Below are 13191 nucleotides of genomic sequence, written 5' to 3' on the forward strand. Positions count from 1 at the left end.
AGAATTTCCACTCGTGTCAACCAATACCTCCAACAAACTACTTGAAGCCTAGTCTCTCACATCAAGGGTACTAACAACGTTGTTCACCAACTTTAGACCATCTTCACCCCTTTGCTACCTGGAGCCCTACTTGTCACCACTCATGCCACCTCCCTGTTCACCCAACATCCCCCATGAGCATGGTCTTGCCACTATGAAACACTATCTCTCCCAACATCCTTCCAAGTCCAAAGCCACTAACCTCATTCCTTGTACACCTTACCAACTGTATCCTCACATACAACTACTTCTCCTTTAAAGGGAACATATATAAACAAATCTGCAGCACAGTCATGGGGACCCACATGGCACCCTCCTAATCCAGTTTGTTTCTAGGCCATCTGGAGGAAACATTCTTAGCCTCCCAAACCCCAGACCCCTTATCTGGTTCAGGTTCATTAATGAAGTCTTAATAATCTCAACTTAGGGTCAAGACACCCTATCCTCATTCCCCCACATCTCAACACGTTCTCTCCCATCAGCTTCATCGGATCCTCTTCAACCCAGTGTACCAACTTCCTGGTAATCCCACTACCATCAAGAGTACCTGCATTTTGACAGCTGCCACCCCTTCCTGACCAAACAATCACTCTCATACAGCATGGCCATATTTTGATGGAATATCTGCAGTTATGAGAACTCCCTTGCCCAGTATGTTGAAGGTCTCACGGTGGCCTTCACAGACAGTCATTATTCTCAAACCTAATCTGCAAACAGATTTCCCATGCTATATGCTCACAAACCCCTAACCATCCCACCACTCCCAAGGATCTGCTACAAAGGAGCACTCTCCATTGTCACCTAGTATCACTCTGAACTGGAGCAACTGAACTATATCCTTCACCAGGGCTATGATTACCTATTAGCATGCCCAGAAATGAGGGTCATCCAAGATTTTTACCACTCCAAAAGTGATATTCCATTGTCCACACAACCTTTGCAACATCCTGGTCCATTCCTATGCCATTCTCACTTCCAGCCCCCTAGGACAGGGATCATATCCCTGTGGAAGACCCAGATGCAAGACCTGCCCGATTCACCCACCCAGCACTTCCTACTCCAGTCCTATCACAGGCTTACCATACTGCATCACAGGCAATGTACGAAATGTATTCACAGTTGCAGATATGGACAACCATCAGCTGTATAATGGAATGATGATAATGAAAACTTGTGCTGGGCTGGGACTCAAACCTGGATTTCCTGCTTATCCCGAGTGGTCGCTACACCATTAGGCTATCTGAGCATGACTCACTGCCAGACTCAAACTTCCATATGTCATCAACCATGTGTCTGCAACCTGTACTCATACATCCATTATGAATATTCTCATACAGGCAAGACATTTTAATTGAAAGTCTCTTCCCTGGTGCCGGCAGATACATAGAGTACTTCAGCACATGAGTTGTTCAGAAGTATGATGCAATGTTCCTTCGGACATGCATATGTGTCTGAATGAACATGCACTGTGGTGACTACAGCCATTAATGAAATACATGAAATATATCTGCAGTTGTGAATATGGACAACAATCAGCTGTTTAATGGAGTGACAACAATGAAAATTTGTGCCAGGCTGGCACTCAAACCACGAATTCCCACTTACTGTGAGCAGTTGCCTTACTGTTAGGCTCTCTGAGCATGACTCACGGCCAGACCCAAACATCCATAAGTCATCAACCACATGTCTGCATGCATGTCTGAAAGAACATCGCATCGTATGTCTGAATATTTCAGGCACTGCGGTATTGTATTTATCTACTGACACCTGCAAGCAACTTTCAGGTAAAATGTATCCTAGTATGAGAATATAAATAATGCATGTATGAGGATTGGTTGTGACATGAAAGTTTGGGTCTGGCTGTGAGTTGTGCTCAGATAGTCTAATGGAAAGGCAAACTGAGTCTCAGTCTTGAACACATTTTCATTGTCACCATTCCATTATACAGCTGATGGTTGTCCATATTCACAACTGTGAATACATTTCATGCATTTGATAATGGGTGTAGTCACCAACAGTGCCTGTTTTTTTGGACACACATTGCATATCTGAAGGAACCTTGTGTCATTCATGTGAATAACACAGGTACTGCAATATTGTATCATACTGCATCAGCGGCAAGGTCATCTGAGAAAGCAACCATGTCATGTACCAATGCTGCTGCAAACACTGCACAGCTTTTTTTGTTGGTGTGACAACCAACCAGCTGTCTACCAGAAAGAATGGCCACAGCCAAACTGTGGCCAGGAACAAAGTTGACCACCCAGTGGCATAATGCAATGCAGATCACATTATACTCAAGTTTAATGGCAGCTTTACTACACATGCCACCTGGATCTTGCCATCCAGCACTAGTTTTTCTGAAGTACATAGATGAGAGTTATCCTTACAACACGTCCTTCGCTCCCATCACCCTCCTGACCTCTGTCTCCAGTAACCCACTGTCTACCCATCCTATATTCAATGGTTTCCCCTTTCTCTGTTGTAGCACCTCTTCCCAATTCATGCTTCTATGTCATCTTGCTGTACACCGCACCTCACCAGCTCTGGTACCCATGTATCTCATGCTTAGTCCATGCACCTGTAACTTGTATCTCCCATATTCCTAGCCACCACACTGGCACCTCCCTCTGAGCCACTAGCTACCCATCCCCAACCCCTTTCTTACTTCCCACTTCTTTCTCTCTCTGCCCACACCACCTTACACAACCCCACCTCACCCTTGTCCACCTGCCAAACTGTGCCTGTTGATGTCTCAACTCTTCTGCTATTTGGTGAATGGTCTCCTTTATTTACATTCTGCCAGAACTTTCTTACTTCAATAATACTGTGTATGGTATTCTGGCCTCCCTTTCAAGTTCCAGGCATATGTGCTTCCAATTAGCTCTCCATCTCATTGCCACCTTTCTAACTAACCACCCATCCTTTGTCAGTATAACAATACCAGTTCCCATACCTTCTGCCTGATTGCAGGCATGCCTCATGTTCTGACCTCTCTCCTCCCCTAAATAGCCTGTACATTGTCAATATGCCCAAAACAAATCCACCTCTTTCACCTTCTTCGGTATGGTGATGACACCACTTTCCTAGCACTCTATCCTACAACCCAGAAATTCCAATGGTCTCTTGAACTCCACCTTAATTAGTCTTTGGTGTAACCAATAGTTCATCGATGTTGATCCTTCCAAACTCCAGGCAATAATTATAGGACAATCGATCTGCACCTCACATGGCTTTTGCCTAACCATGTACAACCATCCTATTCTATTAACCAACACGATAAAATGTCAGACTAACACTTACCCAGGAACTAACATGAAAAGCCTACCTGCTAACTCTCCAACAGAAAGTCCACACTAGACTAAAATTGCTTAAGCTACTAACTGGCCAAGTATGGGGATTGCTACCCTCCACTGTTTTTCACACCGACAGATCCTTGATCCTAGCTATTTTCTCCTATGCCAGTATTGCATGGATATCCACTCTACTTAAGTTCTGTCAGTTGCTCCAAATTCTTAAATGCCGGACACTCTGTTTTGCCTTCCACATCCATTTACATTCTTGCACATGGATCCTTCACCATCTCATTCAATTCCCAGCTTTCCTCAGTGACATCAAATGCTTCCATACATCTTACACTATCTGGAAACTCAACTCCAACAGTCACATTTTTTCCTCTGTATTTTCCAATCCTGGTATGCCGCTGCACCTATATTGGCACATTCTCCAAGTTCCACACCAACACACACATTCCATATCTTCTCTAATAAAAATTGTACCTACTCCCTCTTCCCCACAATGAAAGCAGCCCTGAAATTTACCTGTTCTATCAACTGTAACTATTCACTACCATTCTTACCCTATATTAGGGTTCCCTGTTCCCTTTTCATCTTCCCCTCTCTCTTTCCTCTTCATATTACAGACCTGTTCACACCCCAACCTCTTATTCCCTCTCTGTTTTCCCACCAGCCACTCCAATACCTTCCCTCATCTGTATAATTACAACCCAACAGATGCCTATTCCTCCACCCACACCCTACAGAACACCTGCTGTTTTCTCTCCCTAAATATTTTTTTTACAATGCAAATTCTTCAACTTTAGCAAAGGTGTAGTACCTCTTTTTCTCATCACCTGTCTGCATTGTGTTTTAAATAGTTTTGTTTTATTTTAAGTTCACCTTTTAGCTTTTTTTGCTTTTAATTCCAAATGAAGGAAATCAAGTTTAGTTTTATATAATGCCATCCACGAAATTCATCTTTTTATATTTTTTTTTAAAAAATTGATGTAACTATTTCACCATATAATTATATTGTTTTTCCTGATGTATATTTTAAGCCCTTTAGCTGAAGAGTAGGCTGTTTTGCCCACTGACAGCCCATCCTCCACCTACATGGGGCAAGTGGTATGAAGGAGGAAAAACTGTCAGCTTCAAATGCAGATGACTCATTATTAAACATAAAGTAATTCCTCCAATTTTTTTAATGTGAAAACTCTCAAAGTTTTTTTACATGAAACTGATGTTATTAACATTCTATACCTTTAGTCTTCGTGTCAAAGTATTTGCAGCCCTCTGCCACTAGAATGCTCCAAATTGTAAGTGTGTGACACGGCAGTGTGTAATATAACTAAGTTGATGTGTGAGAAACATCATGTGCAAATTGAGTTTTGAATTTGAAGAGTTTGTGCACATATGGAACACCCTCTCCTTCAGCATGACAATGTCAGATCAGACACGAGTGCTGCGACATCGGCAGTAATCCAGTGCCTTGCTTTATTGTTTTCATTGTCATGAAACATCCTCCATAGAGTCCCAAGTTGGCCTAGTCTGATTTTCTTCTGCCTCCAAAACTTAAAGAACACCTTCAAGGGCTTCATTTTGATAGTGACAAAGCCGTGCGAGCAGAGGAGAAGAAGTTGTGGCTCTATCAAAAAAGTCTCTCCTGGGGTGGAATGTGTTCATCACTGTGGTGACTATGTTGAGAAATAAATATTTAAACATGAAGAATAATGATGTAGAATGTTAATAACATTTGTTTTAGTTAAAAAAACTTTAAGAGTTTCTACATTAAAAATTTAGAGGCATAACTTTTCAGCATACCCTCATATTATACAGTGGTAGAAAACATAATTAGTTAATTCCATAGGATACAATGTCATATGAGGGATATGTACACATGTAGTTTACACTATAAGATCATTGGAAGTTCATTTAGATAAAATGAAATATGTGGTGGGTAGTGGTGAAATTACAAACTTGGCATTACTTTGCAGTCTTTGTCATTTCTAAAATATGACATGGTTGTGAAATTAAGTGAACAGAAAATCATTTTTTCTGGAGTGTTTGCATTTTATTATTATTATTATTATTAAAATAGTTCACTTCATTTAAATTGATTTTTCATTCAATAATCTGTCTTCTGGTATGGATTTTGTTTATGATATCGAGGTTGGTATTGTATTTCAGTTTCACTTCTACATACCTTACAAGCAATGCATGTTTCTTTCTACTATTTCATCTCTTGTCTTATAATTTGATTTTATTCATTATTATAGATGGAAAAGGTACAGTGGAAAATATCTGATGTAGACCTGTTTGAGATAAATGAAGCCTATGCTTGCCAGGCCATAGCAGTAATGAAGCAGTTGGGTCTGAGCCCAACAAAAGTTAATGTCAATGGTGGTGGAGTAGCTCTGGGACATCCTCTGGGGTCTTCTGGTATGTATCTGTCATTATTTAATTTTGTTGAATTTGTCTACTGAAAATACACTCCTTACACTGTATGAAGATAAGCCAATGTATCACACCATGATAAGGAAACTTTCAAACTAATCTAGTGGTGTGCTGTGGCTTTGTGCATTACCTTGAACTGTACTGTTAAGTTAATCTATTCATATCCATATTTGCTTTTTGACACACAGTCTAATTGTCAGTACAATTTAAGATATAAACCATGCTCACTTATTGTATACATTGCACTTATGAACACATAATAGGTATTAGTGTTAAATAGTACCATTTACAGAGCTCATCACATTTTTATTTCACATGTGTAAACAGTGTGCATGTGGTAGAATGACACTTTTGTCTGCAAGCAGAGTATGTATTTTTATGAAACTTCTTGACATATTAAAAATGCGTGCTGGACTGGGACTCACACCTAGACCTTTATGGCAAATTCTCTTAGCAACTGAGTGATCCAAGAACAACTTGTAACCTTCTTTCATAACTTATGCATCCCTAGTACCCCTCTAGCTATGCTTCTGGGTACTGGTGGAACGTAAGTTGTGAAGGCAGGTTATTAGTAGTTTTTGGATCACTTAGTTGGTAAGAGAATTGGCCACAAGGATCTAGGTCTGAGTCCCAGACCCAGTCCAGCACAAGTTGTGATTTTTTTCCTCTGACACTTATGGGAGGGTTGGACAATTAGAGAGCTTGTGGACTGGGCAGACCCTATTGCATGCAGACACATACTTTAACATAGAGATAGGATGTAAACAAAAATCATTCTCACTTATTCTCATACCACACTTGAGACAGTGATGTCAGTGATCTTACTTTGACATATATTTTTTTGTACAGCAGGCATTGTTAACACAGCTTGTCAATTACTAAATTAATTTTACAATTTGGTAAATTGTTATACAGTGTGAAACCATGGACTGTATATCAGATAGACTTGCTGTTTTAGAGATCAGCAACCTCAGAAGTGAATGTTTAATTAATAATTGTGATGAGATTTCTGAAGATGGTCCCCTTGTAGAAATTCCACATCTAATATGATTTCTGCAAGCTGCCAAAGTTCCAAAGACATTTTTATGATTCTTACACTTAATGGTTACAGATGCAGTTTCCAAATCTGGCCAAACCTCACTTTGGTGTTAATATTTCTCTTAACTTTGTCTGCTTTGAGAGAAGTTTTCCAAAACTCAAACTAATGAAGAATTATCTTTGGTCCACTATGAGTCAAGTATGACACTCTAGTTTGGCAGTTGTGTGCTTTCAAAACTAGTGTAGCTAAAGACACCAATTTTGGTGATGCAGTTTCAAAATTTGCAGCAGCAATAGTTAGAAGAGATTCTGAGCAACATGTTAAAGTTACCTGTCACTATGAAACTCTTTGGTTGTGTACTGCTTCATTAACAATCAATTAAACTGTGTTGCTTTAAAAATTCATTTTACTTATGTTTTTCTATTCATAAAAACTGTTAACAAAATAGTTAACATTATATTTTGCTTACTTAACCAGTTGTATCAAGGTATTCCTTTGCCCATAAAAAAAATATTTGATGTTTTTGTGTGGGTGATGGTGGTGGTGGTGGTGGTAAGTTAAAGCTCCACACCAGCTGCTAAACTACTTAGCCACACAACTGCCAGTACCTCAGTTCTACATTCCAAAGTTCACAGATGCACTTCTGCACACTTTACTGGACTTACTCATCTGAGAGAAATGATATTAGGGAGAAATGGTTTATCCTTAGTCTACAGGATATTTCAAGTTTGGTTCTTACATGTTGTAATTATGTGTGTGCTAGTGTAAAACACTGATACACAGGAGATCTTGTGTGAACTTCGGAAAGTAGAAGAGAGGTATGGTACTGGCAAAATTAAAGCTGTGGAGGCAGTTCAAGAATCTTGCTGAAATATCTCAGTCAGTAACAGTAAGAGTCACAAAAGGCAAGAGTCTCGGTTTGAGTCTCAGTCTGTTACACACTTCTAATCTGTTAGGAAGTTTTAGCATGGATGTGCAAGACACCTTAGTTATGAATCAATAAATATTTTAATTGTCAGGAAAAAGAAGCTTTTAGAAACATTGTAAAATAGCTAATAATTTAATGCCACTGTTGAGTGTTTTGTTAAAACAGTCTGATGAAAAAACTGTGATGATTGAAAGTATGATGGCCAACAATGAAAACCATTTCTTATGGTATACTTTAATGTCACACCACCTATCCTACCAATAAGAAAATAATGTCTGCAGAATTTTTGCAGTGTTTTTATGCACTAACACAACTTAAATATGGCAATAGTTTATTTACACTGACATTGTCACCATACTTGCATTGTTAGCCTCATTATTTCAAAGGAACTGATTATGATGTATTTTCTATTGATGTCTTCACATTTCAGGAGCTCGGATAATAGCAACATTGATTTATGCCTTGCAAAGGACAGGAGGCAAACGAGGTGTTGCAGCTATCTGTATAGGAGGTGGAATGGGTATAGCAATTTGTATTGAAATATGTTAAGGATGCACAAAATAAGAAGAAGGTAAGACAACCATTATACTTTTAAGTTGTGTTATTTTTCTTTCTTCCCATAATGGTCTCATCACTTAACTGATATCTACCATAATTCTTTTACATCTGCTGTAGATGTTTCATATTCAGTCATTACAAATATACTTTTCGTGATTATTTTTCAGTCTGATTAATAATCACTGTTTCCAGTTTCAGATTTCAGTGTAAACAATTCTGTTTGTACAAAATGAGTTTGAAAGATTCCTAACTGGCATGTGTTACTAGTTCAGGTTAGCTTAGTTTTGTTATTTTCATGTTACATGTATCATAGTTGGGTGTCTTCCTATATTTGAGACAAGTTGGTTCTTCAATTATAATGCACTTTCTCAGTGAAAAATATGGCAACACACTGACCATTTATGTGATGGTCTTAAAGCCACTTTTTTATGCATAGAGATTTATACTTAACTATGTTTGATGCATCCACCCCCCCTTCCCCCCCACCCCCTACCCACACTCCCATCTATCCCTCCCTCTTTCTAAAAAAAAAAAAAAAAATCACACATCATATCAGTACACATTCAGAAATTCATCTACGGGGCAGGAGGAATTGCCAGGCACATATGACTTCAGTTTATGTTTCAAGTTAATTGTATTATCTATTAAATTATTTACATCACTGTTTAGGTAGTTGAAGATTGTTATGGCTCAATACCTTACTCCTTTCTATGCCACACTCAGGCCAAGTGATGGGTATATATCTAGTATTATGTGTATAAATGTTACTGTAGGTTTTGAACTGTGAGTGTTGTCAACACACCTCATAAGGGAGTAAATGCATTACAAGGCTGTTGTCAGTACATCCAACTGTTTAAACAGCTGTCTACAAGAGGCTCTACAGTGAACACTATATGTAATATTAATAAACACTTCAAGGAAAAAATGTGTAGATGAATGAGACAATGAGTAAATCCAAGTCACTCACTTAATTATTTGGATTTAGAGTCTAGTGAAGCCAGAACTACTATCTCCATGCTGTTTTGTTTGGTGCTTTCAGAGGAAGGTATGGAGATCTGAGAGATTAGGAAGGTTATGGGCAGATATGTAGTGTGGTAAGAGTATATTATATCATTCTATTGTAATTTCTTCTTCTTCATCTTCTTCTTCACCTTTTTCTGTTTCTCTATGGGGTCAGAATTGTTATAAGGGATTTGGCTATGTTAGCGACAGTCGGTGGCCAAATACCCTTCCTCCGATTAGCATTGCAAGATTTCATGTTAATGTAAGAGTAAGGTAAGTCATTGTAAATGTGAAATTCTGGTACATTAATAACATGTTTAACCACCAGAATGTTGAATGCAAGCATACAAATGTGCACGCATTGTGTCATACAAGTTCCGGATGTCAGTTTGTGGGCTGGAGTTCCATGAAAATTGCACTTGGTCAGTCAATGCAGGGACAGTTAATGCTGGTTGTGGATGACACTGGAGCTGTCACCCAATGATGCCCCATATGTGCTCAACTGGAGACAGATCTGGTAATCGAGCAGGCCAAGGCAACATGTCAACACACTGTAGAGCACATTGGGTTACAACACTGATATGTGGGTGACCATTATCCTGTTGGAAAACATCCTATGGAATGTTGTTCATGAATGGCAGCATGACAGGTCAAATAACCAGACTAGTATATGGTGTTGCAGTCAGGGTGCATGGGATAACTACGAGACTACTCCTGATGTCATACGAAATTGCACCCCAGACCATAACTCCAGGTGTAGGTCCAGTGTGTCCAGCATGCAGACAGGTTGGTTGCAGTCAACTGGCCTCTTCCTAACTAACACATGGCCGTCACTGATACCGTGACAGAACCAGCTTTTATCAGAAAGCACAACATACCTCCGCCCTTCCCTCCAATGAGCTCTTGCTTGACACCCCTGAAGTCGCAAATGGTGATAGTTTGGAGTCGATGGAATGCATTCTACAGGGCACCTGGCTCTGAGCTGTCCTTGAGGTTTGCAACAGATCATTCTGTCACTGTGGTGCCAACTGCTGCTCAAATTGCTGCTGCAGATGCAGTATGTTGCACCAGAGCCCTATGCCAAACATGATGGAACCCAGTACTCTTGTGACTGAACAGCCTTGGGACCACTGCTGCCAGCAATCATGTACAGTGGCTACGTTCCTGCCAAGTCTTTCTGCAATATTGCAGAAGGAACATACAGCTTCTCAACATTACATGATCTCCTTCAAAATCAGTGAGTTGTTGATAAGAGTGTCTTTGTCACCTTAAAGGCACCCTTGATAAACATCAACTCACCATGTCCAGCCTCAAAGATAACTCATTCTCACAACTCTTACAGCATGTATTTAAAGCAAACCTGATTTGCATCCTCATAGTGGTACTATTAATGCTGCTCTTATAGCGAGTGGCACAAAATTTTAATAGACATCATCTTTCAGATGTAGTAACATACCTACCAACTTCTTTTTATGCCACACAACTCCTCCTTGATGTTATGATCTTTTTTTCTGTTCAGTATATGAACTAAATGCTATTAAAATGGATTCTTAACTTAAGAAAAAAACTTTGAGTCTTTTGTAATGATGATCTCATTCAATTAATACTGGAAAATATCAAAATGTTCACAGAAGAAGATTTTTCCTTCCTTTGTTACATAATTGTAAAATTTAAATGTAAACCACATTATGATTTCTTTATTTGTAACAGTACATACATATTTCAAAAGAACTAAACATTTTAATAATTTTCTATATTTGTTTCAGGATTATACACCACCATTGTTTTGATACTGCAAACAACTCATTAACTTCATATGAATTATGTAGCAGGTTAGGTTAGTTTGTTTTACTCACCATGGTACCTAACATGGTATGAAGTGTCTGTATAATACTGTCAAATCCTGGGAGAATTGTTCAATATAAGTGAGCATTTCCTTTTTTCCTAGAATTGGACTTATTTTCAAAAATTGTGCTTCAGATTTAAATTGCAAAACTGCATGGTGATTTAATAATAAATGTTCTTTGTGTGCTTTACATAAAATGAATGACTTGTTCCATCATACAAAAAAATTGTTATATCCAAATTAATCATCTATAAAACAACTATATGCAAAAATTTTCTGGTAATAAATAAAGTAAAACAAAAGTACACTGAAGAATTGGTTGTTTTGTCAAAATAAAAACTGAGAAACTATGCTTCTAACAAAAGATTTGAAAATATATATTAAGAGTGTGTGTGACTTAACAGATTTTTTTTCAAAGAATAATTATCATCTGGAGACTTCAATAATTTGTTATTGTGAACCAAGTCAAACAATAAACAAAAGTGCCATTACATACATTATTATTGTAATAGGTCATTACAAAATTTGTATTTGATCTCAAATAATTATATGGTTTGCTTAGAAATCCAAAGAAAATCACTAGTAGAGTGGAGTGAACAGAAATTGAATTTTATTCTTCAAATTAATAAATTTTTTATTAGATGATAGAGAGGTTAGCAAGATTTGTAGACTTGTTCTTCAGCAGTAGTATACGAGTCTCTCATTGTGACAGCTGTCTAATGTTCTTGTGAATATTATTCTTTTATTTTTTTTGTTTTTTATAAAGTTTAGCTCCCATGGTAGGCATCAACCCTATTTTGTGGAAATGTGTGGTCATATGCTGCTGAATAAAAATTATGATTAAAACTTTGTGTTTGACTGAGCCTTGAATTCACACATTTTATTGTTGTGCGAGATATTCAGTCAACAGAGCCATCTGACAAAGTTTCATGGCCCAGTTCAAATCTCCAGTTTAACTGTTCTTGTTTCCTAGTAGTTTGTTACAACTGATCAAAAATTTTCAATATTTACCAGGACAAATATACCTCATTGTCAACAATATAATGCAATAAATTTAAAACAATGAATCACATACTTTGGTTTGCAAAGGAGCCAAAAAATGAAGGATATTAGCACCTTCAACCAATGATAATCCTACACTTGAATCCAGGACAGCACAATTCAGCATCAAACATTGAAAAATTGATTATGATGGTGCATTGCAAAGTTGCTGTAAGAGAAAGTAAATGAAGCCTTCTCACAAAGATCCTTCACCAAGACTCAAAACAGTTGTGATTAATATAAATATCATAAAGTTAAGCCTAAAAACATTGCACACTGGAGTAGGACTTCAAAACTGCAAAGGTCTTGAAAATCATTTATATGAAACTAAAGAAACAAGGGAAAATTACACATGCCACGCCCCTCAAGGACAAGAACCAAGAACCTCTAGTAGAAGAAGCAAGTGAGGAATGAGAGACTGTTTGAAACACCAGCAGCTCCCAACTAGTCAGTCCTTTTGTGTGTAGGCTGGATGTACTTCAAAAGACCAATGCACGCAAGGATGAGTACAACTAATCTGAAGGTGAGTAGCAGACCTATTATGCCTACTAGAATTTGGAAAAATGGTATAACTAGGTGAAAGCAGGTATTAAAACCGAATTAGTAGGGAGTTAGTGACTATAATATATGCAAAGAGCCTAACAGTTCTATGCCTCTCCAACTGTTAACTGGTAACAGTAGGTTTATAATCTTCCACTTTCTATGTGCAATCAGTCAGAAACAAAATTAACAGATAAATGTATTCTTAAGCACAAACCCCTGTCATACCTTCTGTACAAAGTAACATAGGCTAACCCACACTGAATCTGCCTTGTACTTTCCTGAAGGATGTGTGTTAGTAAGTACTTCCTTTAGGACTAAAGTTAGCCAAGGAGGAGTAGCTATCTTTGTAAATAAAGTGTTTAACATTAGCTACGACACACAAAATGCTAATATGTTTTCTCAGGAGGAAGTTTTTGAAATTTCAGTGGTATAATTTTCAAGTATTAAGTTAATACTTGTCTCT

General features: G+C 38.0%; 1 protein-coding gene across 1 annotated transcript in view; it reads left to right on the forward strand.

Annotated features, from left to right (window-relative positions):
* The window catches only part of LOC126183900 (acetyl-CoA acetyltransferase, cytosolic-like), a 65069-nt gene extending 53079 nt beyond the window's left edge, over positions 1-11990 (forward strand). The window contains exons 7-9 of the mRNA XM_049926238.1: positions 5594-5756; positions 8169-8309; positions 11065-11990. Coding sequence (XP_049782195.1) covers positions 5594-5756; positions 8169-8287 — 282 coding nt within the window. The 3' untranslated portion in view covers positions 8288-8309; positions 11065-11990. The remainder of the gene's footprint in view (positions 1-5593; positions 5757-8168; positions 8310-11064) is intronic.
* The last annotated feature ends 1201 nt before the right edge of the window (positions 11991-13191 follow it).

Source organism: Schistocerca cancellata, chromosome 4 (genome assembly GCF_023864275.1).
Source record: "Schistocerca cancellata isolate TAMUIC-IGC-003103 chromosome 4, iqSchCanc2.1, whole genome shotgun sequence".
Taxonomy (NCBI): domain Eukaryota; kingdom Metazoa; phylum Arthropoda; class Insecta; order Orthoptera; family Acrididae; genus Schistocerca; species Schistocerca cancellata.